Raw genomic sequence first — 27230 nt, 5'->3', positions numbered from 1 at the left:
GATGCCCTCACATTTTAAAGCAAAGTCTAGATAATATTTGATCAAAAATATTGTAATTTGATTTTACATGTGCATTATAATTTATGTAAAATAAAATAGCTTAACTGACTTGAAAATATGTGATTGATTTTTTAAAATCTTGGAATCGTCAGAAGATTCTGATAATTGCTGTTCCTTTCCCTTTTCAGGTCCCTTTTCCCAAGTCTTGAAGGAAGATTTATTTTGGATAACTTGAAACCTCACCTTCTAGCTGCTTTAAAGGAAGCTGCCCAAACCCGAGGTATTATAGTTTAGTATTCTTTTAAATAAACTTCTTTATAAAAATAGAAGTTTTAAAAAAGTTTTCTGTTATTCATTTTAGACCTATAAATCAACAATTTCTTATGGTTCAACCTCATATACTTTTTGTGTTTTAAGATGTTTCAGTTACCAGAATGGCATCTAAGAGATGCCATCTAAAAGAATCCAAAGGTGATAAGTGTATTTAAAAATCTGTCCTGTCATGGTGTGATGGTGTAGTCAACATCTTATACCTGCATGGTGCTTTACAGTTTTTCCATGCTTTCCCATTTCTTTTTTCATTTGAGCCTCCCTCATAACTTGTAGCTCATTTGGTAATGACAGTGATTATTAAATTTCACAGACGAGGAGAGAAAGGTTAAGATCAAGGCCGCCAGCCACGTGCAGGGAGCTCAGGTCTTCCACTTGCCCTGTCCTTGCTCTGTTTCTGACACCACTGCCCCTCCGTGGTTTTATGTAGTTATGATGCTGGGTTTGCATTAGGCTTGATCAGCTCCTGGGAAGTGTGGACGAATCCAGTTAACTCTGTGAAGGGGCAGGAAAGGGGTGTTGTGGGGGTCTTAAAGTGATGGGTGTCTGATAGGTGTCCTGTCTTTTAGGGAACGACAGTAATTTAGGGAAAACAGTCAACATGGTTCTAATTTTAATACTATCTTTCAACTTCTGCAAGCATCCTTTTCCTTGTGAAACTGTTACCTGAGCTTTTCCTAAGTGAGATGTTGTCCTGAGAAGTTCCGGATTTGTCCTGCTGTTCACATTGTCAAGCACACTCCCTGATGTGTCTTTTGTGGAATGTACTTTTTTCTTGTCCAAGATAATGACTTAGGGAAAGTTGCTAATCATTGTACACCTTTATTCATTAAAATATAAGTGAGATGAGTTGGAATGGGAGAGGCAAGTTAGGTCGGAGTTAAAGTGAGACTAAAAGAAAATGAGCATGTAAATGTTGTTTCCCATCAGGGACCTGTATCTATGAGTTGGTAGCTGTGAGACTGACTTTTCAAACATCTAAATTACTCATTTAATTGTAATTGTCATCTTCAAAACAGCCTTTCTGGATGTCTAAGCCCGGATTCCTATAACCCTGCCAATCTTTGCTCTAATGTTTTGGAGCTCCTTTTTTTTTTTTTTTTTTTTTTTTTTTTGAGACAGAGTCTTGCTCTGTCACTCAGGCTGGACTATCTTGGCTCGCTGCAAGCTCCGCCTCCTGGGTTCACACCATTCTCCTGCCTCAGCCTCCCGAGTAGCTGGGACTACAGGCGCCCGCCACCACACCCGGCTAGTTTTTTGTATTTTTAGTACACGCTCGGCTAATTTTTTGTATTTTTAGTAGAGATGGGGTTTCACCATGTTAGCCAGGATGGTCTCAATCTTTTGACCTTGTGATCCACCCACCTCTGCCTCCCAAAGTGCTGGGATTACAGACGTGAGCCACCGTGCCTGGCCCTTTTTTTTCTTTTTTATTAATGATGTGTTATATTTTTGTTAAAATTTTGTGTTGAAATATAAGATACACATAGAACAGTGCACATTTCATAAATGTAGGCTTAGTGAAATTTTACCACCTGAGCATACCCGTGTAAACCTAGATCAGAACACAGACGATTACCAGAAGATTACACGGATTACCAGCCCCCAAAACCCCTCTCTTGCCTTTTTCAATCTGACCACTCCAGGGTAGCCACGACACTGGCTTTAACAGCATAGATTCACTTTGCTATTAATCATGCTTTGTATAGAAGGAGCCACGTGGCATATATTCTGCGTCTGGCTTTTATTTGCCGTGATGCTGATGAGATTCATCCAGGTTGTTGCATGGAACTGTTAACAATTCTTTCTCATTGTTATGGTATTTTACTGTGTGGTCTATTACTTTATTTTAAAGAAAATATTTTTGTTGGTGGCAGATCCTTTCTGAGGTGGATGTGGATTTGGAAATGGCCAAAAGTTAATTCAGGGCCACATCAGGCAAGAAGGGTGGAAGGTCAGCAGAGCATTCTGCTTTCGCTCAGCATTTTCCAAATATCTTGTGGCACAGAGTGTGGCTACCATTTGCTTCTCTAGCCCTGGGTGAATGGGGCAAACCTGTTGTATTTTTAGGGATGAGATAAATGTATAAATTAATGTAGAAAACTTGACATCTTTCGAAGTTGCATTTTTCCACTTTTATTTTCTTCTTTTTCTCTATTATGGATTCAAGTTTGTTATTTTGGTGTCATAATGAAGCACTATGTTTTGTTTCTGGTCTTGGTTAATTTTCTTGGCATTGTTACACCAGATGTTCATCTGGTGTTTTGTTCATCACACATCGTGTGTGGGTCACTCCCAGAGATTGTCCTGATGATCACTTTTCTTTATCTAGCTTTAAGAGTTAGGCTCCTATTTTCATGATTATTTAACAACCCTGATAACTAGCTGTATTAGTGTGTTTTCATGCTGCTGATAAAGACATACTTGAGACTAGGTAATTTATAAATAAAAAGAAGTTTAGTGGACCCACAGTTCCACGTGGCTGGGGAGGCCTCAGAATCATGGCAGAAGGCTAAAGGCACATCTTACATGGCGACAGGCAAAAAGAGAATGAAAGCCAAGAGAAAGGAGTTTCCCCTTGTAAAACCATCAGCTCTGTTGAGACTTAGTCACTACCACGAGAACAGTATGCACTACTACCGTGAGAACACCACCCCCATGATTCAATTATCTCCCACTGGGTCCTTCCCACAACACATGGGAATTATGGGAGTTACAAGTCAAGATGAGATTTGGGTGGGGACACAGCCAAACCGTATCACCAGCCTTTAAACTTTTTTAAACCAGTCACATGGGTATCTTCCCAATTATTTTTATCTCTGTGTTCCAGACAAAAATTTGTTTTTGATACAACTTTATTGCCATTAATAGTTTTAATGTTTTGAGAGCATGATGATACAGGGACTTAGGGGGAGCCAGTAAGTGACACCTTGCTTTCCTTTCCTGAGTTCTGAGTCAGTGAAGACATAGCAGAGGAATTCAGCAGATGGATGTCAGAAACCACCTCTGTCACTGATTATTGTGATATTGGAGATTATAGCTGTGACAGGCATTGGACTTCTGTTGACTCCCAGAATGAAATGGATTAGCTCACCAGTCTAGTCACAGGTAGCCCTGGAAAGCCACAGACTTCCTTCCAGAGGTCCTGCCCCTACTAAACATGTGTGCCTTGAGTCCCGCTGAGCATGTGCAGATGCTTTTTCTCAGCTTACCAAGCATGTAAGTCATCTTGCTTTCTGGTACGGGGCGTGTTGGGGGAATTAGTGAGTACAGGAGAAGGAAGGCAGAGTCTTATGTTTATGGAGCCCCCTTCATAAATGGTAGGGAACATCACAGACACGTAACGACATCTGATATTTTTTGCTGTACGTAATGATTACTCCATTGCTTTGCTGACACAGAGCACTATGGACCTCTGTTTATTGAGTGATCGGTAAACACTGATTGGCCAGTCTGGGAAGTACTACTGCATAAAATGGAAACATATGTTTGTTCTGCAACGGAAACTTTTCCTCTAATTCTGTAGCTCAAACAAAATCTGTCACATTATTTAATAATTGTACCTTTTCCTTGTATTACATTTAAAATCCTTAGCTAAATATTGAGCTACTGCTTGTATTTTTAGTGTTTACTTCTGCAGCCCCTTTCATTAGCAGTTAAATATGTTTCACTATATTCCGTTTCAGGAAAAACAAAACAGACCTCGATCTTGATTTTCTTTCTTGTGTTCTATCATAGTCCAGCTTCCGGAAGGAGTTGTCTTATTGTCTGTCCTTCCTCATTATTTATTATCACTCCAAACAGACTTTTGCTTCCACTGTCATTCCACTAAAATAGTCTGACTGACGTCACTAATGATTTTCCTGTTACTCAGCTCAGTGGGCTTTTCTGTTTCTTTTACCTGATCTCCCGGAAGCTTGGTGTTCCTCCTTGAAGCCCTCAGCCGTGATGATACCAATTCCTTCTTGGCATCCACGGATTTTGCTTCCTTCTCAGAATTATTTGTGAACCTCTGTTCCTCACTTTACTCCCTAAATATGGGTTAGTGTGGGGGCTCCTTCCTCAGCTCTTTTACTTTGTTCCTTTCTTTGAATACATTCGTCCACTCCCATGAAAGCGTTAGTGACCACCATATCCTTGGTCACCACCCCTAGTCTTCAGAGAGGTGGTGTAGCAGAGATTAAAAACCTGGATTTTGTAGTTACACAAATCTGGGCTTAAACTTCACTCCTCTATTGTGTGACTTTGAACACATTTTCTATCCTCTCTGAGCCCCTGTTTCCTCATCAGTAACATGGTAATACAGTAATATCCTTCTAAGGGTATACCTGAAGGTCCCCAGGATTTGATTACATAAAATTCAGGATTGCTTCACTGCAAGGATAATGAAATAAGGATTGAGTGGAGGATGGGAGCATCACAACTTGCCGGTTGAGTTGTATCCAAGTTTGTGTTACTGCAGCAGATCAGGTTATTAAAAGCTTTATTGTAATATCGTACTCACAGCAGGAATTATGCTGAAGATCGAATGATGAATATATAATACATATCATTTAACACAATATCCGGCACTTAATACTGACAAATGGTAGCTATTGTTAGCATTTTGCACTTGGAATCCCATAAGTATTTCAAAATCAACATTGCGAAACTTTAGTCTTCATCCTCTCCCCAAATCTGTTTCTCATTTTGAGTGATGCCATTGAAAATAACACCACTGTTCACAAGATTGCCCAAGAGGGAATCCTTAAATTTTCTTCTTTGTTCCCCACAATCTCCAGGATCTGTTGACTAAATTTTCTGTGCCAGCCCTGTGGTCTTACTCCACTGCCTATTACAGGTCCTCTAATTTCTTGTTGTTACTGGATTCTTGCAGTTGATGTCCCTCCCTACAGCGCTTGGGCTTCATCTGATTATGTCACCCTCCTGCTGCAGGTTTTCCAGTGGACACTGAATCTATCAGGAGAAATCTAGCCCTGCTAGCAGGAACTAGGGGACTGTCCATGATTGTGAACTTCCATGATTGTGGAGTGCTGTCACACTGGCCTTGGTGCATGCAGGCGCCCTCTTCTGTTCTAATTATACAAGCACTTGTAGGTTGATGAACGTGAATCCTCCCTAAATTTCATGCAAGCAGAGAGACCTGTCAGATCGGTCACCACCATCTAGCACAGTGCCTACTTCAGTGTAGGTTCTCAGTACTTTTTTCCCTGCATGAAAGTTTTCTCATCGCTGCAGTTTTGTACGTGGGGTTCCTTTTGCTTAGAATACTTTCTTTCCATCCTCTACTTTGCCCAGCTAATGTTTATTCATCGTTCAGTACTGAGCTCATGTGTCACCTCCAGGAAGCTTTCTTTGACATCTTGCCCTGTGCCTCACCCCTGCCCTGCAGTCTGAGGTGGATGCCTCTCTTTTGCTCTTGGAACCCAGTTCACAGTCCATTTGATCCTCTTTGCTTTATTAGAATCATGATTTTACTGTGCTAGACTGCAACATCCTTGAGAGCAGGGGCAATCTTTATTTTTATATTTCCAAGGTCTGGCCAAGAGCCTGCTTGCCAAGTTTGACTGGACAAGTTGATGCTTCAGCTGCTGGGCTGGGTGGGGACTGCATGGAGGAGATGCGGCGCAGAGGCCAAAAGGCAAATCTCGTTCTTGTGTCCGTGAGTTAATAGTTCCTTTTCAAATCAGTGTCTTCTGTAGTCTTGTTTATTCTTTACAACCATGAGATAATAGAGCCTGTGTCTCCATTTGAGAGATGGAGACATTGAAGCTCAAAGAAATTGAGGGATTTAAATGACTTGCTTGAGTTGCAGAGTTGAAGCTACGATTTTTGTTTTTTTAATTTCCAGGTCTGAATTATTTCTCTGTGAAGTTGCTTAAGTAAATGGATGGATATCAGAAACTGGAGAATAGTTAGAAGAGCAGGTAAATGGGTTTTGGATGAAGGAAAAAGAAACAAGAACAGTTTAGTGGTACAGATGCCTTATAGTTGGTGCCAGGATCTTATTTATAATTTTTAAAATTTTCATACTTATTTATTAGATGAGACCAAAATCCGTAACTTTTCCTATGAGGCAGTTCATTAGCTGGCTCCATTTTCTGGGTGTCATGAAGATGCCTGGTACATGGAAGGTTCTATTGATGTTTGCTATTTTTCATCTCCTTCCCTTAGTTCCATGCTTTTTTCTGTTTGGAGGACAGCATGTTCTGTCCCTCCCTCAGCTGTGATACATGTGACTTCCTTGCCAACTCCTCCATCTCACTAGCTCTGCTCATCTTTTGTGCAACCCTTGTGTGCTTCCATGCTCTGGTCTCCACGGCACTCACACACCAGTACCTGTTTAAGTGTTTGTAATAATTTATCTGATACTTGCCTGCCCCATTAGACTGTAGGGCCAGGTCTGGGACTATGTCTAGTTGTCCATTTCTATATCTCTAGCACTTAATCAGTATTGCCGAACTAACAAGGTGCCTGTTGCTAAGGTGATCAGAATGCTGTTAAGATGAGAACAGTTCAGTTTCTTTGGTTACACCTTTGCTCTCTATCTTAGCTACTAGTTTAGTTAGCCTAAGGGACCCAAATACACAGAAATCTCACAGAGCTGTAGCAGTCCACTTGATTAAAAGTTTCTTGCTTCATTCAAGCAGAGGAGGGATAGATGTTCATGAAACAATTCTTAGAAGTTTATAATTGTTGGTTACCATGGGCAAGCAGTGGAAATAGATAATAAAATCTCTTTTTCTTTATTATAAAGTTAGAATTGTACACTTTGTATAGATATTTCAAAACTTTTTAAAAATTAAAAATTTTAAAAATCAGGTTTTTTAGTCTAGAATCTCTGAACATGATAGCCTATGCAAAAAGCTCACTGGTAGGTTACCAAATGATGTTATGCAGGTATAATGTAATTTGTGCATACGAATTCCATAGTTCTTTCTTTGCTTTCTTTCTGAACCAACACTCCCGACTCTTACGTACTTTGATTTAGTTTGCACTGAAATATAGCTTTAAATCTTAGATGTGTATTCTGCTATGTTTGGAGTTTTGTTTCTGGCTTTTCTTTTACATGAGGATGTGTAGAGATTCTACAGACAGTATTTAAGATACAGAATAATTTTTGTAGCCATTATGTGAAAATTGTGACAATTTTGAGTTCTAAGAATGGATTTAATTGTATTCTAGCACAACAACTTCTCTGGGGATATTCAGGTAGGATAACTGAATGTCGTGTTCATTTGAAGCCTGATGTTTTTGTTCATTTGGTTCTTTGAATTCTGTTTTTGCATTTACGTAAGTAGCTAGAAGTTATGTCAACAATTTTTTTTTCTGGTGGTAATAACTATAATATTAAAGGAGAGAGGAAACCGTACTAATACAGATTTTTGTTATTACAAATACCACAGTAAAACCATATTCAAATGACTTGGAAACATTCACTTCATAGAACATTTAGTCTCTAATCAAAGAATGGTGTGGGAATCTGTATTTTAAGCTGTGGTATTTAATGGGAAGTGTGATAGTGAATGCATCCCTATTATGTGATGCACACAAATATTCCGATTAAAAAGCATAGAAGGGGCCAGGCTCGGTGGCTCATGCCTGTAATCCCAGCATTTTGGGAGGCAGAGGCGGGTGGTTCATGAGGTCAGGAGTTCAAGACCAGCTTGGCCAAGATGGTAAAACCTCGTCTCTACTAAAAATACAAAAAATTAGCCAGGCGTGATGGCGGGCGCCTTTAATCCCAGCTACTTGGGAGGCTGAGGCAGAAAATTGCTTGAACCGGGGCGGCAGAGGTTGCAGTGAACTGAGATCGCACCACTGCACTCCACCCTGGGCAACGGAGCGAGACTCTGTCTCAAAAAACAAAAACAAAAAAACAGAGAGGGACGTAGATTCTGGGGCCTGTGACTGTGAAGTCAGGAGACCACAGCCTTTCTGTTTTGGAGTCTGGCTCAGTGTGCTGTGGTTGGTGACAGCAGGGACCCCCTGTCCTCGGTGTGCTGAGGAAGGGAAGGTGGCCAGCCTAGGTCTCACTGGGGACAGTCGGCCGATTGTTCTTACAGTGCCTCATGTGTCATTTTGCTGACTGCCTCATGTCATTTTACTGACTGCCTTTTTTTTTAATAAAAATTTTTTGACTCAACTAGTGGTATTATTTTCCCCAACTTCATGTTTCACTTGGAAATTTATAGGATATAAGATTTGCTTACAGAAATCATTTTTATGATAAATATTATTATTTGAAGCAGGTGATACACTAAAAATAGTTTAGAAACCAAGTCATTATTATAGTGATAATTCGTATAAATATTTTTGAGTTCCTAGCTTATATTAAAAATGGTTTATCATTCACAGTTCTTATTACTGTATTTTTCTTAAAGCTTTGTCAATGTATCTTACATGTTTTAAGGTGGCATCAAATCAAAGAGGAAAAGAAAATCTTGATATAAGTAGACTGCATAATTAACATTTGCCCTGGTACTGTCTGGTTATATCAGCGATTCTCTAAGACGAAAGCTAAGAAGTTGGTGACAGAGTGTCAGTGGTGATTTTTGAGGAAGAAATGTGGTCACTGGGACTAATGTTGAACCACCCTGGCTTGCTGGACTTTTCTGCTGGGCCCTGGGGTCTGCAGTGCCACCGCTAGGCTGGAGATGGAGGGAGTCTGACCTGGCAGGAAGGCTGCCCTTTCTTTCCTTCCTTTTTTAGTTTGGTTGTTTCATTTCTTTTTTTCTATTCTGTCTTCATTTCTTTGAAGATTGACTGATCTACAGTATACCATTTAATTGAACCCTGACTGTACATTTACAAAGAGATTTGCATCTCTATGCTCAGTGGGGCATTGTTAGAACTCATCGGCTACCCAGGCTGCCGCTGCCACTTTCTGTACAGGAGAAAAGTATCAAAAACTGTCACTGTGCTTAGAGCTTTGGATGGATTGTTATTGTAGCCAGCTGGAGACTGGACGGATCTGGTTGAATGTAGTAAAGTAAACTCTCAGTTAATTAAAGCATTCAGGACTGAGATTTCTTGGTTAAGTAAATTTTTAAGTAGACTATATATAATATTTCTGTCTGTGCTGAAATTCATCTGAAGGTTAGCACTGAACATAAACATAAACAATAAAAAGCAGTGCAGTCTTTGAGTACTGATTCATTATGTCGATGTTATTATTTTGAACCAGTGAAGGATTGAACTGATAATAGTGAAGCAAAAGCTACTCTTGGAAGAGTTCCTTCTAAGTTAAATGTGGTCATTGTTTAAACCTTTCTGCGTCTTGGAATAATTTCAGTACTGTAGCTAACCTCTGTAGACAGTGCTGATAATTTTTAAGGTTACAAAAACCGTTTCATTTATTAAACTGCTACAAAAATTATTTTGCAGATCCTGTTAGAGGTGCTTTACAATTTCTATGACTTTCTAACCCAGGACATGGAGACTTGTTTCTGTGTTAACATTTATAACTAAAAAGCTGAATGTCTTAAATACAATGGATAGAATTCAGGACTTCAGATTGAACTGACTTAATGTACATATACTGGTGTCTTATTACATTTTCTCTCTCCTTTATTTTCTTTCATGTTTTTTTCAGTTGAGCATGACCAAGGTGTTAGTTGCATGCTATATGTGGTGTGTGTGTGTGTTTTGTTGGCATTTAATGTATACATTAAATGAGATCATTTTCCTGAAGGTAGGTATATGTTTTATAAATTGCCAAATTTCATGAAAGGATATTGGGTAAGATTATCTATGGAATGCATGTCGTGGCAATTATTAACATAGAGCACAAAGTGGTGCATATTTAATTTTTTATTTTCTGAGTGTTTTGAATTTTAATTTCTAACTCTTTTTTTGTATCTGTAGTATTATATCCTTGCCTTATGATTTGGATATTCCATTATAGTTAAATCTGACTCAGTGAGCATTTTTTAAAGAAAAATGTTGGAAAATCACATTTTAATAGGACTTACAGATCAAACAGACTATACTAGTCAAGCTGCTGACAAGATTTTGTCATTTCTCAAATATTAGTGCTTGAATTATTGTAAATCACACAACGTAAAAACTGAAAAATATTCTGAATTTGGGTATTGACACCTTCCTAAAGTTGCAAAAGTGTGCCCTTGCTTAAATTTCTATGGCAGTAATTTAAAAATATCTTGTTGTTACATGAAAGGCAATTTCTTGGTAGAAGATAAAGTCATCTTTTTTGTACGTAAGCCTCTGAAATAAGGGTATGCTTTCTTGGACAAAAAAGTAACAATATGTAAAAGTTTCCAGAGCCTGAGGCGGGATTCCTCTTATAATATTTTCCAAACTTGTTTTTGTTTTTTTTGAGACGGACCCGCACTGTGTCGCCCAGGCTGGAGTGCAGTGGCGTAATCTCGGCTTACTGCAACCTCCGCCTCCTGAGTTCAAGCAGTTCTCTGCCCCAGCCTCCTGAGTAGCTGGCACTACAGGAGCCCGCCACCATGCCCGGCTAATTTTTGTATTTTTAGTAGAGATGAGGTTTCATCATCTTGGCCAGGCTGGTCTTGAACTGCTGACCTCGTGATCCACCCGCCTTAGCATCCCACAGTGGTGGGATTACAGATGTGAGCCACTGTGCCTTGCCACTCTTTTAAGAGTCTAGAAGTCGTATGTACGTAGGGAGAATATTGAATGTTAGTATCTATACCAGATCGAATTTGAGATGTTTTTTATTTCTCTGGGAAAAATATACCTATAGATGAATGGTGTTATTTTTTTCATTTTTTTCCTACTGATATTATAAATGTTATACTCTGAAATACTAAATTCACTTAGAAAATGTTCATTTCTAAGGCCAGTGGTTAAAACCAGTAAAAACTGCCCCCCCTTAACCCAAGCAAGTATCTTCCTAGTGTTCTAGTTTATCAGACATCCAAAAGCGGAGCTGCTCTGCTGCCTTCACAGCACGGCCCCACGTGCTCCCTTTGTTGCCTCCAAAGTATTTCTGCAAAAATCTCAGGGCTCTGAACAGCACACTTTAATAATAAGTAGCTAGATACAGGGTACTTTGGAAAAGTTGTAAGTATGTTCTGTATTTGGGCATAAATATAGAGCAGTCTTTAGATCTAGAATCTCATCCCCATTATTTTTCCAAATGAGAGAATTCAAGTCCCAGAAAAATGAAATGGCACTTAAATTAGACATCTGTTTAGTTGTTGAAAGGAAACCATGTAAGTCTCATTGCTGCCTCAGCTGCAGAAAGCACTGGTCAGCTGCAACTGAGACTCCAGCCTCTGTGCACTGACTTCATGCCCTTCTCTGTAGGTCATGCAGCTGCGTGGCTCCTGGAAACTTGAAGTTAACACAAAACATCCTTCATACAGGTTGGGTGTCCCTAACCCAAAAATCTGAAACCCCCAATGTTTCAAAATCTGCAACAAGTATCTACATGACACTCAAAAGAAATGCTCATTGGAGCATTTTGGATTTCAGATTTTTGGATTTGGAATGCTCAGCTGGTAAATACAATGTAAATATTCCAAAGTCCAAACGAATCCGAAATCCGAAACACTTCTGGTCACAAGCATTCAGATGAGGCATAGTCAGCCTTTATTGGGGTCGTGTATCAATTTTTACCTTTAAATAAAAAAGATTCTTATATAAATTTTATCTGCATTTTTTCTTGGTGTTTTTATTTGTGGGCAAATAAGTGCTAAACATTGTTTTCCATATTGATTTCATTTGCAGAACATTATAGGCTACTTTAAAAAACATATTTAAATGCATTTTGTATATTTATTTAAAATAAGCATTTTCTAGGCAGAATTATTTCTCTCACAGGTTATTGTAAATATGGATTTATATAGAGAGTTTCTATCACTATTATTATTTAAAAATTATTTTAGCCCAGTTTTGCCGAATTTTTACATGTACTTCCAGCTCTTAGAAAACTTTCCAGTACTGGCCAGGCACGGTGGCTCATGCCTGTAATCCCAGCACTTTGGGAGGCCAAGGCAGGTGGGTCATGAGGTCAGGAGATTGAGACCATCCTGGCTAACACGGTGAAACCCTGTCTCTACTAAAAATACAAAAAACATTAGCCGGGTGTGGTGGCGGGCCCCTGTAGTCACAGCTACTTGGGAAGCTGAGGCAGGAGAATGGCGTGAACCCGGGAGGTGGAGCTTGCAGTAAGCGGAGATTGCGCCACTGCACTCCAGCCTGGATGATAGAGCGAGACTCCGTCTTAAAAAAAAAAACAAAAAAGCAATGAAACGAACTTTCCAGTACTGTCTTATTTGTGAGAATAGAAAGCTACTGTAGTAGAATTATATGTATTTATGACATTTCTGTGTATGATTTACAGGAAGACCATGCACTCAGCTGCAGCTTCTAAATCCAGAACGATTTGCACGTCTTATCAAGGAAGTAATGAATACATTCTGGCCTGGCAGAGAATTGATCGTTCAATGGTATCCATTTGATGAAAACAGAAATCACCCATCTGTTTCATGGCTTAAGATGGTTTGGAAAAATCTTTATATACATTTTTCAGAGGATTTGACTTTATTTGATGAGATGCCACTTATCCCCAGAACTATACTAGAGGAAGGTCAGGCATGTGTGGAACTCATTAGACTCAGGATTCCATCATTAGTCATTTTAGATGATGAATCTGAAGCACAGCTTCCAGAATTTTTAGCAGACATTGTACAAAAACTTGGAGGATTTGTCCTTAAAAAATTAGATGCATCTATACAACATCCGCTTATTAAAAAATATATTCATTCACCATTACCAAGTGCTGTTTTGCAGATAATGGAGAAGATGCCATTGCAAAAATTGTGTAATCAAATAACTTCGCTACTTCCAACACACAAAGATGCCCTGAGGAAGTTCTTGGCTAGTTTAACTGATAGCAGTGAGAAAGAGAAAAGAATTATTCAAGAATTGGCAATATTCAAGCGCGTTAACCATTCTTCTGGTCAGGGAATTTCCGCTTATACAAAATTGAAAGGTTGTAAAGTCTTACACCATACTGCCAAGCTCCCAGCAGATCTGCGACTTTCTATTTCAGTAATAGACAGTAGTGATGAAGCTACTATTCGTCTGGCAAACATGTTGAAAATAGAACAGTTAAAGACCACTAGCTGCTTAAAGCTTGTTTTAAAAGATATTGAAAATGCATTTTATTCACATGAAGAGGTAACACAGCTTATGTTATGGGTCCTTGAGAATCTGTCTTCTCTTAAAAATGAGAATCCAAATGTGCTTGAGTGGTTAACACCATTAAAATTCATCCAGATATCACAGGAACAGATGGTATCAGCTGGCGAACTCTTTGACCCTGATATAGAAGTACTAAAGGATCTCTTTTGTAATGAAGAAGGAACCTATTTCCCACCCTCAGTTTTTACCTCACCAGATATTCTTCACTCCTTAAGACAGATTGGTTTAAAAAATGAAGCCAGTCTCAAAGAGAAAGATGTTGTGCAAGTGGCAAAAAAAATTGAAGCCTTACAGGGCAGTGCTTGTCCAGATCAGGATGTTCTTCTGAAGAAAGCCAAAACCCTCTTACTGGTTTTAAATAAGAATCACACACTGTTACAATCATCTGAAGGAAAGATGACATTGAAGAAAATAAAATGGGTTCCAGCCTGCAAGGAAAGGCCTCCAAATTACCCAGGCTCTTTAGTCTGGAAAGGAGATCTGTGTAATCTCTGTGCACCACCAGATATGTGTGATGTAGGCCATGCAATTCTCATTGGCTCCTCACTTCCTCTTGTTGAAAGTATCCATGTAAACCTGGAAAAAGCATTAGGGATCTTCACAAAACCTAGCATTAGTGCTGTCTTAAAACACTTTAAAATTGTCGTTGATTGGTATACTTCAAAAACCTTTAGTGATGAAGACTACTATCAATTCCAGCATATTTTGCTTGAAATTTATGGATTCATGCATGATCATCTAAATGAAGGGAAAGATTCTTTTAGAGCCTTAAAATTTCCCTGGGTTTGGACTGGCAAGAAGTTTTGTCCACTTGCCCAAGCTGTGATTAAACCAATCCATGATCTTGACCTTCAGCCTTATTTGCATAACGTACCTAAAACCATGGCGAAATTCCACCAACTATTTAAGGTCTGTGGTTCAATAGAGGAGTTGACATCAGATCATATTTCCATGGTTATTCAGAAGATATATCTCAAAAGTGACCAAGATCTCAGTGAACAAGAAAGCAAACAAAATCTTCATCTTATGTTGAATATTATCAGATGGCTATATAGCAATCAGATTCCAGCAAGCCCCAACACACCAGTTCCTATACATCATAGCAAAAATCCTTCTAAACTTATCATGAAGCCAATTCACGAATGCTGTTATTGTGACATTAAAGTTGATGACCTTAATGACTTACTTGAAGATTCTGTGGAACCAATCATTTTGGTGCATGAGGACATACCCATGAAAACTGCAGAATGGCTCAAAGTTCCATGCCTTAGTACAAGACTGATAAATCCTGAAAACATGGGATTTGAGCAGTCAGGACAAAGAGAACCACTTACTGTAAGAATTAAAAATATTCTGGAAGAATACCCTTCAGTGTCAGATATTTTTAAAGAACTACTTCAAAATGCTGATGATGCAAATGCAACAGAATGCAGTTTCTTGATTGATATGAGAAGAAATATGGACATAAGAGAGAATCTCCTAGACCCAGGGATGGCAGCTTGTCATGGACCTGCTTTGTGGTCATTCAACAATTCTCAATTCTCAGATTCAGATTTTGTGAACATAACTAGGTTAGGAGAATCTTTAAAAAGGGCAGAAGTTGACAAAGTTGGAAAATTTGGTCTTGGATTTAATTCTGTGTACCATATCACTGACATTCCCATCATTATGAGTCGGGAATTCATGATAATGTTCGATCCAAACATAAACCATATCAGTAAACACATTAAAGACAAATCTAATCCTGGGATCAAAATTAATTGGAGTAAACAACAGAAAAGACTTAGAAAATTTCCTAATCAGTTCAAACCATTTATAGATGTATTTGGCTGTCAGTTACCTTTGACTGTAGAAGCACCTTACAGCTATAATGGAACTCTTTTCCGACTGTCCTTTAGAACTCAACAGGAAGCAAAAGTGAGTGAAGTTAGTAGTACTTGCTATAATACAGCAGATATTTATTCTCTTGTGGATGAATTTAGTCTCTGTGGACACAGGCTTATCATTTTCACTCAGAGTGTAAAGTCAATGTATTTGAAGTACTTGAAAATTGAGGAAACCAACCCCAGCTTAGCACAAGATACAGTAATAATTAAAAAAAAATCCTGCTCTTCCAAAGCATTGAACACACCTGTCTTAAGTGTTTTAAAAGAGGCTGCTAAGCTCATGAAGACTTGCAGCAGCAGTAATAAAAAGCTTCCCAGTGATGAACCAAAGTCATCTTGCATTCTTCAGATCACAGTGGAAGAATTTCACCATGTCTTCAGAAGGATTGCTGATTTACAGTCGCCACTTTTTAGAGGTCCAGATGATGACCCAGCTGCTTTCTTTGAAATGGCTAAGTCTGGCCAATCAAAAAAGCCATCAGATGAGTTGTCACAAAAAACAGTAGAGTATACCACGTGGCTTCTGTGTACTTGCATGGACACAGGAGAGGCTCTGAAGTTTTCCCTGAGTGAGAGTGGAAGACGACTAGGACTGGTTCCATGTGGGGCAGTAGGAGTTCTGCTGTCAGAAATCCAGGACCAGAAGTGGACTGTGAAACCACACATTGGAGAGGTGTTTTGCTATTTACCTTTACGAATAAAAACAGGCTTGCCAGTTCACATCAATGGGTGCTTTGCTGTTACATCAAATAGGAAAGAAATCTGGAAAACAGATACAAAAGGACGATGGAATACCACGTTCATGAGACATGTTATTGTGAAAGCTTACTTACAGGCACTGAGTGTCTTACGAGACCTGGCCACTAGTGGGGAGCTAGTAGATTATACTTACTATGCAGTGTGGCCCGATCCTGATTTAGTTCATGATGATTTTTCTGTAATTTGCCAAGGATTTTATGAAGATGTAGCTCATGGAAAAGGGAAAGAATTGACCAAAGTCTTCTCTGATGGATCTACTTGGGTTTCCATGAAGAATGTAAGATTTCTAGATGACTGTATACTTAAAAGAAGAGATGTTGGTTCAGCAGCCTTCAAGATATTTTTGAAATACCTCAAGAAGACTGGGTCCAAAAACCTTTGTGCTGTTGAACTTCCTTCTTCAGTAAAATTAGGATTTGAAGAAGCTGGCTGCAAACAGATACTACTTGAAAACACATTTTCAGAGAAACAGTTTTTTTCTGAAGTGTTTTTTCCAAATATTCAAGAAATTGAAGCAGAACTTAGAGATCCTTTAATGATTTTTGTTCTAAATGAAAAAGTTGATGAGTTCTCGGGAATTCTTCGTGTTACTCCATGCATTCCTTGTTCCTTGGAGGGGCATCCTTTGGTTTTGCCATCAAGATTGATCCACCCTGAAGGACGAGTTGCAAAGTTATTTGACATTAAAGATGGAAGATTCCCTTATGGTTCTACTCAGGATTATCTCAATCCTATTATTTTGATTAAACTAGTTCAGTTAGGTATGGCAAAAGATGATATTTTATGGGATGACATGCTAGAACGTGCAGAGTCAGTAGCTGAAATTAATAAAAGTGATCATGTTGCTGCATGCCTAAGAAGTAGTATCTTATTGAGTCTTATTGATGAGAAACTAAAAATAAGGGATCCTAGAGCAAAGGATTTTGCTGCAAAATATCAAACAATCCCCTTCCTTCCATTTTTGACAAAACCAGCAGGTTTTTCTTTGGACTGGAAAGGTAACAGTTTTAAACCTGAAACCATGTTTGCAGCAACTGACCTTTATACAGCTGAACATCAAGATATAATTTGTCTTTTGCAACCAATTCTAAATGAAAATTCTCATTCCTTTAGAGGTTGTGGTTCAGTGTCATTGGCTGTTAAAGAGTTTTTGGGATTACTCAAGAAGCCAACAGTTGATCTGGTTATAAACCAATTGAAAGAAGTTGCAAAATCAGTTGATGATGGAATTACACTGTACCAGGAGAATATCACCAATGCTTGCTACAAATACCTTCATGAAGCCTTGATGCAAAATGACATCACTAAGATATCAATTATTGATAAGTTAAAGCCCTTTAGCTTCATTCTTGTTGAGAATGCATATGTTGACTCAGAAAAGGTTTCTTTTCATTTAAATTTTGAGGCAGCACCATACCTTTATCAGTTGCCTAATAAATATAAAAATAATTTCCGTGAACTTTTTGAAAGTGTGGGTGTGAGGCAGTCATTCACTGTTGAAGATTTTGCTCTTGTTTTGGAATCTATTGATCAAGAAAGAGGAACAAAGCAAATAACAGAAGAGAATTTTCAGCTTTGCCGGCGAATAATCAGTGAAGGAATATGGAGTCTCATTAGAGAAAAGAAACAAGAATTTTGTGAGAAAAATTACGGCAAGATATTATTGCCGGATACTAATCTTATGCTTCTCCCTGCTAAATCGTTATGCTACAATGATTGCCCTTGGATAAAAGTAAAGGATACCACTGTAAAATATTGTCATGCTGACATACCCAGGGAAGTAGCAGTAAAACTAGGAGCAGTCCCAAAGCGACACAAAGCCTTAGAAAGATATGCATCTAATGTCTGTTTTACAACACTTGGCACAGAATTTGGACAGAAAGAAAAATTGACCAGCAGAATTAAGAGCATCCTTAATGCATATCCTTCTGAAAAGGAAATGTTGAAAGAGCTTCTTCAAAATGCTGATGATGCAAAGGCGACAGAAATCTGTTTTGTGTTTGACCCTAGACAGCATCCAGTTGATAGAATATTTGATGATAAGTGGGCCCCATTGCAAGGGCCAGCACTTTGTGTGTACAACAACCAGCCATTTACAGAAGATGATGTTAGAGGAATTCAGAATCTTGGAAAAGGCACGAAAGAAGGAAATCCTTATAAAACTGGACAATATGGAATAGGATTCAATTCTGTATATCATATCACAGACTGCCCATCTTTTATTTCTGGCAATGACATCCTGTGTATTTTTGATCCTCATGCCCGATACGCACCAGGGGCCACATCCATTAGTCCTGGACGCATGTTTAGAGATTTGGATGCAGATTTTAGGACACAGTTCTCAGATGTTCTGGATCTTTATCTGGGAACCCACTTTAAACTGGATAATTGCACAATGTTCAGATTTCCTCTTCGTAATGCAGAAATGGCAAAAGTTTCGGAAATTTCGTCCGTTCCAGCATCAGACAGAATGGTCCAGAATCTTTTGGACAAACTGCGCTCAGATGGGGCAGAACTTCTAATGTTTCTTAATCACATGGAAAAAATTTCTATTTGTGAAATAGATAAAAGTACTGGAGCTCTAAATGTGCTGTATTCAGTAAAGGGCAAAATCACAGATGGAGACAGATTGAAAAGGAAACAGTTTCATGCATCTGTAATTGATAGTGTTACTAAAAAGAGGCAGCTCAAAGACATACCAGTTCAACAGATAACCTATACTATGGATACTGAGGACTCTGAAGGAAATCTTACTACGTGGCTAGTTTGTAATAGATCAGGCTTTTCAAGTATGGAGAAAGTATCTAAGAGTGTCATATCAGCTCACAAGAACCAAGATATTACTCTTTTCCCACGTGGTGGAGTAGCTGCCTGCATTACTCACAACTATAAAAAACCCCATAGGGCCTTCTGCTTTTTACCTCTCTCTTTGGAGACTGGGCTGCCATTTCATGTGAATGGCCACTTTGCACTGGATTCAGCCAGAAGGAACCTGTGGCGTGATGATAATGGAGTTGGTGTTCGAAGTGACTGGAATAACAGTTTAATGACAGCATTAATAGCTCCTGCATATGTTGAATTGCTAATACAGTTAAAAAAACGGTATTTCCCTGGTTCTGATCCAACATTATCAGTGTTACAGAACACCCCTATTCATGTTGTAAAGGACACTTTAAAGAAGTTTTTATCATTTTTCCCAGTTAACCGTCTTGATCTACAGCCAGATTTATATTGTCTAGTGAAAGCACTTTACAGTTGCATTCACGAAGACATGAAACGTCTTTTACCTGTTGTGCGGGCTCCAAATATTGATGGCTCTGACTTGCACTCTGCAGTTATAATTACTTGGATCAATATGTCTACTTCAAATAAAACTAGACCATTTTTTGACAATTTACTACAGGATGAATTACAACACCTTAAAAATGCAGATTATAATATCACCACACGCAAAACAGTAGCAGAGAATGTCTATAGGCTGAAACATCTCCTTTTAGAAATTGGTTTCAACTTGGTTTATAACTGTGATGAAACTGCTAATCTTTACCACTGTCTTATAGATGCAGATATTCCTGTTAGTTATGTGACCCCTGCTGATATCAGATCTTTTTTAATGACATTTTCCTCTCCTGACACTAATTGCCATATTGGGAAGCTGCCTTGTCGTCTGCAGCAGACTAATCTAAAACTTTTTCATAGTTTAAAACTTTTAGTTGATTATTGTTTTAAAGATGCAGAAGAAAATGAGATTGAAGTTGAGGGACTGCCCCTTCTCATTACACTGGACAGTGTTTTGCAAACTTTTGATGCAAAACGACCCAAGTTTCTAACAACATATCATGAATTGATTCCATCCCGCAAAGACTTGTTTATGAATACGTTATATTTGAAATATAGTAATATTTTATTGAACTGTAAAGTTGCAAAAGTGTTTGACATTTCCAGCTTTGCTGATTTGTTATCCTCTGTGTTGCCTCGAGAATATAAGACCAAAAGTTGCACGAAGTGGAAAGACAATTTTGCAAGTGAGTCTTGGCTTAAGAATGCATGGCATTTTATCAGCGAATCTGTAAGTCTGAAAGAAGATCAGGAAGAAACAAAACCAACATTTGACGTTGTTGTTGATACTCTAAAAGACTGGGCATTGCTTCCAGGAACAAAGTTTACTGTTTCAGCCAACCAGCTTGTGGTTCCTGAAGGAGATGTTCTGCTTCCTCTCAGCCTTATGCACATTGCAGTTTTTCCAAATGCCCAGAGTGATAAAGTTTTTCATGCTCTAATGAAAGCTGGCTGTATTCAGCTTGCTTTGAACAAAATCTGTTCCAAAGACAGTGCATTTGTTCCTCTGTTGTCATGTCACACGGCAAATATAGAGAGCCCCACAAGCATCTTGAAGGCTCTACATTATATGGTCCAAACTTCAACATTTAGAACAGAAAAATTAGTAGAAAATGATTTTGAAGCACTTTTGATGTATTTCAACTGCAATTTGAATCATTTGATGTCCCAAGATGATATAAAAATTTTAAAGTCACTTCCGTGCTATAAATCCATCAGTGGCCGCTATGTGAGTATTGCAAAATTTGGAACATGCTATGTACTTACAAAAAGTATCCCTCCAGCTGAAGTGGAAAAATGGACACAATCATCATCATCTGCATTTCTTGAAGAAAAAATACACTTAAAAGAACTGTATGAGGTGATTGGTTGTGTACCTGTAGATGATCTTGAGGTATATTTAAAACACCTCTTACCAAAAATTGAAAATCTCTCTTATGATGCAAAATTAGAGCACTTAATTTACCTTAAGAATAGATTATCAAGTGCTGAGGAATTATCAGAGATTAAGGAACAACTTTTTGAAAAACTGGAAAGTTTATTGATAATCCATGATGCTAACAGTAGACTAAAGCAAGCAAAGCATTTCTATGATAGAACTGTGAGAGTTTTTGAAGTTATGCTTCCTGAAAAATTGTTTATTCCTAATGATTTCTTTAAGAAATTGGAACAACTTATAAAACCCAAAAATCATGTTACATTTATGACATCCTGGGTGGAATTCTTAAGAAATATTGGGCTAAAATACATACTTTCTCAGCAGCAGTTGTTACAATTTGCTAAGGAAATCAGTGTGAGGGCTAATACAGAAAACTGGTCCAAAGAAACATTGCAAAATACAGTTGATATCCTTCTGCATCATATATTCCAAGAACGAATGGATTTGTTATCTGGTAATTTTCTGAAAGAGCTATCTTTAATACCATTCTTATGTCCTGAGCGGGCCCCCGCGGAATTCATTAGATTTCATCCTCAATATCAAGAGGTAAATGGAACACTTCCTCTTATAAAGTTCAATGGAGCACAGGTAAATCCAAAATTCAAGCAATGTGATGTACTCCAGCTGTTATGGACATCCTGCCCTATTCTTCCAGAGAAAGCTACACCCTTAAGCATTAAAGAACAAGAAGGTAGTGACCTTGGTCCACAAGAACAGCTTGAACAAGTTTTAAATATGCTTAATGTTAACCTGGATCCTCCTCTTGATAAAGTAATCAATAACTGCAGAAACATATGCAACATAACAACTTTGGATGAAGAAATGGTAAAAACTAGAGCAAAAGTCTTAAGGAGCATATATGAATTCCTCAGTGCAGAAAAAAGGGAATTTCGTTTTCAGTTGCGAGGGGTTGCTTTTGTGATGGTAGAAGATGGTTGGAAGCTTCTGAAGCCTGAGGAGGTAGTCATAAACCTAGAATATGAATCTGATTTTAAACCTTACTTGTACAAGCTACCTTTAGAACTTGGCACATTTCACCAGTTGTTCAAACATTTAGGTACTGAAGATATTATTTCAACTAAGCAATACGTTGAAGTGTTAAGCCGCATATTTAAAAATTCTGAGGGCAAACAATTAGATCCCAATGAAATGCGTACAGTTAAGAGAGTAGTTTCCGGTCTGTTCAAGAGTCTACAGAATGATTCAGTCAAGGTGAGGAATGATCTCGAGAATGTACGAGACCTTGCACTTTACCTCCCAAGCCAGGATGGTAGATTGGTGAAGTCAAGCATCTTAGTGTTTGATGATGCCCCACATTATAAAAGTAGAATCCAGGGGAATATTGGTGTGCAAATGTTGGTTGATCTCAGCCAGTGCTACTTAGGGAAAGACCATGGATTTCATACTAAGTTGATAATGCTCTTTCCTCAGAAACTTAGACCTCGATTATTGAGCAGTATACTTGAAGAACAGTTAGATGAAGAGACTCCCAAAGTTTGTCAGTTTGGAGCGTTGTGTTCTCTTCAAGGAAGATTGCAGTTACTCTTGTCTTCTGAACAGTTCATTACAGGACTAATTAGAATTATGAAGCATGAAAATGATAATGCTTTTCTGGCCAATGAAGAAAAAGCCATAAGACTTTGCAAAGCCCTAAGAGAAGGACTGAAAGTGTCCTGTTTTGAAAAGCTTCAAACAACGTTACGAGTTAAAGGTTTTAATCCTATTCCCCACAGCAGAAGTGAAACTTTTGCTTTTTTGAAGAGATTTGGTAATGCAGTCATCCTGCTGTACATTCAACATTCAGACAGTAAAGACATCAACTTCCTCTTAGCATTGGCGATGACTCTTAAGTCAGCAACTGACAATTTGATTTCTGACACTTCATATTTAATTGCTATGCTAGGATGCAATGATATTTACAGGATCGGGGAGAAACTTGACAGTTTGGGAGTGAAATATGACTCTTCAGAGCCATCAAAACTGGAACTTCCAATGCCCGGCACACCAATTCCTGCCGAAATTCATTACACTCTGCTTATGGACCCAATGAATGTTTTTTACCCGGGAGAATATGTTGGGTACCTTGTTGATGCTGAAGGTGGTGATATCTATGGATCATACCAGCCAACATACACATATGCAATTATTGTACAAGAAGTTGAAAGAGAAGATGCTGACAATTCTAGCTTTCTAGGAAAGATATATCAGATAGATATTGGTTATAGTGAATATAAAATAGTTAGCTCTCTTGATCTGTATAAGTTTTCAAGACCTGACGAAAGCTCTCAAAGCAGAGACAGTGCTCCTTCTACGCCAACCAGCCCTACTGAGTTCCTTGCCCCTGGCCTGAGAAGCATTCCTCCTCTTTTCTCTGGTAGAGAGAGCCACAAGACTTCTTCAAAACATCAGTCCCCCAAAAAGCTTAAGGTTAATTCTTTACCAGAAATCTTAAAAGAAGTGACATCTGTGGTGGAGCAAGCATGGAAGCTTCCAGAATCGGAACGAAAAAAGATTATTAGGCGGTTGTATTTGAAATGGCATCCTGACAAAAATCCAGAGAACCATGACATTGCCAATGAAGTTTTTAAACATTTGCAGAATGAAATCAACAGATTAGAAAAACAGGCTTTTCTAGATCAAAATGCAGACAGGGCTTCCAGACGAACGTTTTCAACCTCAGCATCCCGATTTCAGTCAGACAAGTACTCATTTCAGAGATTCTATACTTCATGGAATCAAGAGGCAACGAGCCATAAATCTGAAAGACAGCAACAGAACAAAGAAAAATGCCCCCCTTCAGCTGGACAGACTTACTCTCAAAGGTTCTTTGTTCCTCCCACTTTCAAGTCGGTGGGCAATCCAGTGGAAGCACGCAGATGGCTAAGACAAGCCAGAGCAAACTTCTCAGCTGCCAGGAATGACCTTCATAAAAATGCCAATGAGTGGGTGTGCTTTAAATGTTACCTTTCTACCAAGTTAGCTTTGGTTGCAGCTGACTATGCTGTGAGGGGAAAGTCTGATAAAGATGTAAAACCAACTGCACTTGCTCAGAAAATAGAGGAATATAGTCAGCAACTTGAAGGACTGACAAATGATGTTCACACATTGGAAGCTTATGGTGTAGACAGTTTAAAAACAAGATATCCTGATTTGCTTCCCTTTCCTCAGATCCCAAATGACAGGTTCACTTCTGAGGTTGCTATGAGGGTGATGGAATGTACTGCCTGTATCATAATAAAACTTGAAAATTTTATACAACAAAAAGTGTGAAGGCATTTAAGGGGAAAAAAAAGAGGTAGATCTTGAATGTGTTGTAGCACAAATATAAATTGCTGTACTTCATTAAGCTTCATTGCCAGTTAGCTAGGAATTGTGAAGCACATTGCAGATTGCTCTGGGAGAATTCTGGAGTTGTTATGTGCATGAATACCAACGGAAAACCTTAACTGAATCTAGAAGAAAAGTATTTTGAGATGGTGGTGAGCTGCAAAACAGGTGGATGGATTTGAATGATTGGGATGGTACATTATTGAGCTGCACTTTCTATAACCAAAGCTTAGCAGTTTGTTAGATAAGAGTCTATGTATGTCTCTGGTTAAGAGGAAGTGAATTTTATGTTTTTAACATGGTATTTTTGAAGGAGCTAATGAAACACTGGACGTATCATTGATTTAAACATAAGGGGAATTAAGTCTTTGTAGTTTGTCATTTTTTTAAGTGGATCTTCTTGGATGCATTATTTTCTTATCAGCTGGCTCTGATTATGAATTTGTTGCAATTTTATGTCGTACTCAGTGCATTTAAGAAATGGTACAGTATTTTAATCCTGTTACTTGACTAAGAGTGTGAAGGTAGTACTTTTTAGAGTGCACTGAGTGCACTTTACATCTTTATTTAAATTTTTTTGACATCTTTTGTTTACAGGCTTCCTGTTTCACGAAGATAGCAATGGAAAACTAAAAATGGTGGCAGTTCTTATTACCAGATGAGATGTTAGTATTGTTTCTGGAAACTGCTTGCCAAGACAACATTTATTAACTGTTAGAACACTTGCTTTATGTTTGTGTGTATATATTTTCCACAAATGTTATAATTTATATAGTGTGGTTGAACAGGATGCAATCTTTTGTTGTCTAAAGGTGCTGCAGTTCAAAAAAAAAAAAAACACAAAACCTTTTCTTTCAATATGGCACTTAGTGGAGTTTTTTTTTTAACTTTAAAAACATTAACAATTGTTAAAATCATTGTGTTATCTAGTAGCTTATAATGATCAGCTTATATTTCTCCATGGTCAGAACTGACATTTAATTCACATTTGTCTCACCATACTTCTGTAACATAGTTCTGTCGCAGAATGTAAAAGAAAGGTAATGATAATTAGTTTATATAAGTGTACTGGCTGTAAATGATGCTAAATATATTTTATGCAATTAAGGGCTTACAGAACATGTTAAAACTTTTTTACTTTTATCGGTAATAAGGAATGTTTGCACCTCCACCCTGTATTGCTTCTGGATGCGAAACCATGTAATTATTTCTGCTGTTATATAAGGTGCCATACTTTTAATAAAGCAAAATGTACATATGAAATCATCGTAATGGGTATTTCCTGGGAAATAGTTCATTGGAAATCAAACTTAACATCTTAATATTGAATTTTGATGTGTGTCTAGGTGTGTGTTTATTGGAAATATTAGGAAAATATTTTCCTGTATATTTTCATGCTGGAATTACAGATTTCTTTTTTAGGATTAATAGAATATAAAGTACTTATTATATACTAGGTTTAGGTCCTCATTGATTTAGTTGAGTTTATGTCACCTTTTTAGGGAATCAGATTAGTTGACATATATGGTATATATGTGTTTGGAAACAGATACATTAAATATTTTTTTCCTCTAGGTAGAACTGATTTGGTATTTCCCTTGCCTCAGGGACAGCTGCATGTCTGGGACTAATTCATACTTTATTACTGACAGATATGAGTTCTTCATCTTTGTAGCTGAGGTACAAGTCTTCAGAGTTAGGCGGATGAGGGCTAAGAGCGCTCTCTGTTCTGGAGCTACCTGAATCGTGCGTCTTCAGCTTTATGTAAAGTACTTGCTACTCCGAAGCTCCAATTCAGCACTTAGATTTTATTGCTTTTGAATATTAAAATTTACACAGAAAACCTCATTTGGCCTTGATGATAGCTGATCTAGTTGGAGTTTTGTGTTTTTCCAGGCAAAAGAAACCACAAAAAACCTGATAATTTGATTTTAGAAAATTAATACAATTATATATAACTTTTTAATGAAGCACTCCCACCAGGGTCAGGCTGTACCTGTAATCAAATGCATTAGTGTATTTCTGCAATGAAGTCTATGAGGGTTCACGCTAAATTGAATACACAGACCTGATAAATAGCCTTATGTAATTTGAGTCAACTTTTGCCACCAATAGTTTACAGCAGACTTATTTGAAAATTTTCACTTTTTGAAGCTTTTTAGATACTGAAATTGAGGATAAGGAATTTTGGACCTGACTGTTTTCTTATTTTGCGCTTCCCCCACCCTTTTCCATGGTTTGCTTCTTTTAAAAAGACAAAGGAAGCTGTGTGTTGTCTGTCGTGGATCGGCTGCTCCCCCAGGAAAGGGATGGAGCAGCAGCTGCACTCGTGAGCAGGGTCTCTGCTGCAGAGGCTCCAGGGACAGGGCGTCCCCAGCAGGATGGCCCAGTGGTTCATAGTCTCCGTGAGGACACGAGTGAAAAGCACCATACAGTTAGTTAACGGAGCAGGCAGTGCCGAGAGCCCAAAAATGATTTGGGTAAAATCTTAAAATAGTATTTAACAGAATGAAGAGGAGTTGTTCACAGGTCTGAGTTGTTCACAGGTCTGATTTTGGGATGAGTGGGATGTACTTGTTTCATTAGTGCCAGATGACATTTTTGGTAGTTTAAATGTTTTGTAGATCTCAAGGATGACATTTATAGTGCTGGTAGAAAATAGCATATAGAAGCATATTTGAAGTGGAATTTACTATGTGAAGAAGACTGCTAAAGCCCAGTAAGAGGCGATGTTTCAAAGGAATAAAAGAAGGGGACACAAAGCTACAGAAGCAGACACAATCTGAAAACTATCGTGCACAAAATTCTGTCCTTTCAGAAGAGCTCCTACCCTCATTCCCTGTTTCCCATAGGAGCACAGACTTAACTTGCTGGATGACCTGGTGGGGGTTGGTGGGGGGAACCCAACACACATGGCTTGACTCTTTTAATGTGAATTTGGCTGCTTTCAG

General features: G+C 38.3%; 1 protein-coding gene across 13 annotated transcripts in view; it reads left to right on the top strand.

The window, feature by feature from the left end:
• Positions 1-25542, top strand: part of SACS (sacsin molecular chaperone) — a 108161-nt gene extending 82619 nt beyond the window's left edge. For 7 of the 13 annotated variants that reach the window (XM_045377199.2, XM_015439055.3, XM_074021706.1 and 4 more), the window contains 3 exons: positions 189-280; positions 7516-7542; positions 12668-25542. In XM_045377199.2, coding sequence (XP_045233134.2) covers positions 189-280; positions 7516-7542; positions 12668-24222 — 11674 coding nt within the window. In that variant the 3' untranslated portion in view covers positions 24223-25542. Of the gene's footprint in view, positions 1-188; positions 281-5866; positions 5993-7515; positions 7543-12667 lie in introns of those variants that run through there. The other 6 variants (XM_074021707.1, XM_005585477.4, XM_074021703.1 and 3 more) reach the window with 3 other exon arrangements.
• Positions 25543-27230: the final 1688 nt, after the last annotated feature.

The sequence above is a fragment of the Macaca fascicularis genome, chromosome 17 (genome assembly GCF_037993035.2).
Source record: "Macaca fascicularis isolate 582-1 chromosome 17, T2T-MFA8v1.1".
In the NCBI taxonomy this organism is placed as follows: domain Eukaryota; kingdom Metazoa; phylum Chordata; class Mammalia; order Primates; family Cercopithecidae; genus Macaca; species Macaca fascicularis.
Note: the sequence above shows the minus strand (reverse complement) of the source record. Positions and strands in the feature narration are given on the sequence as shown.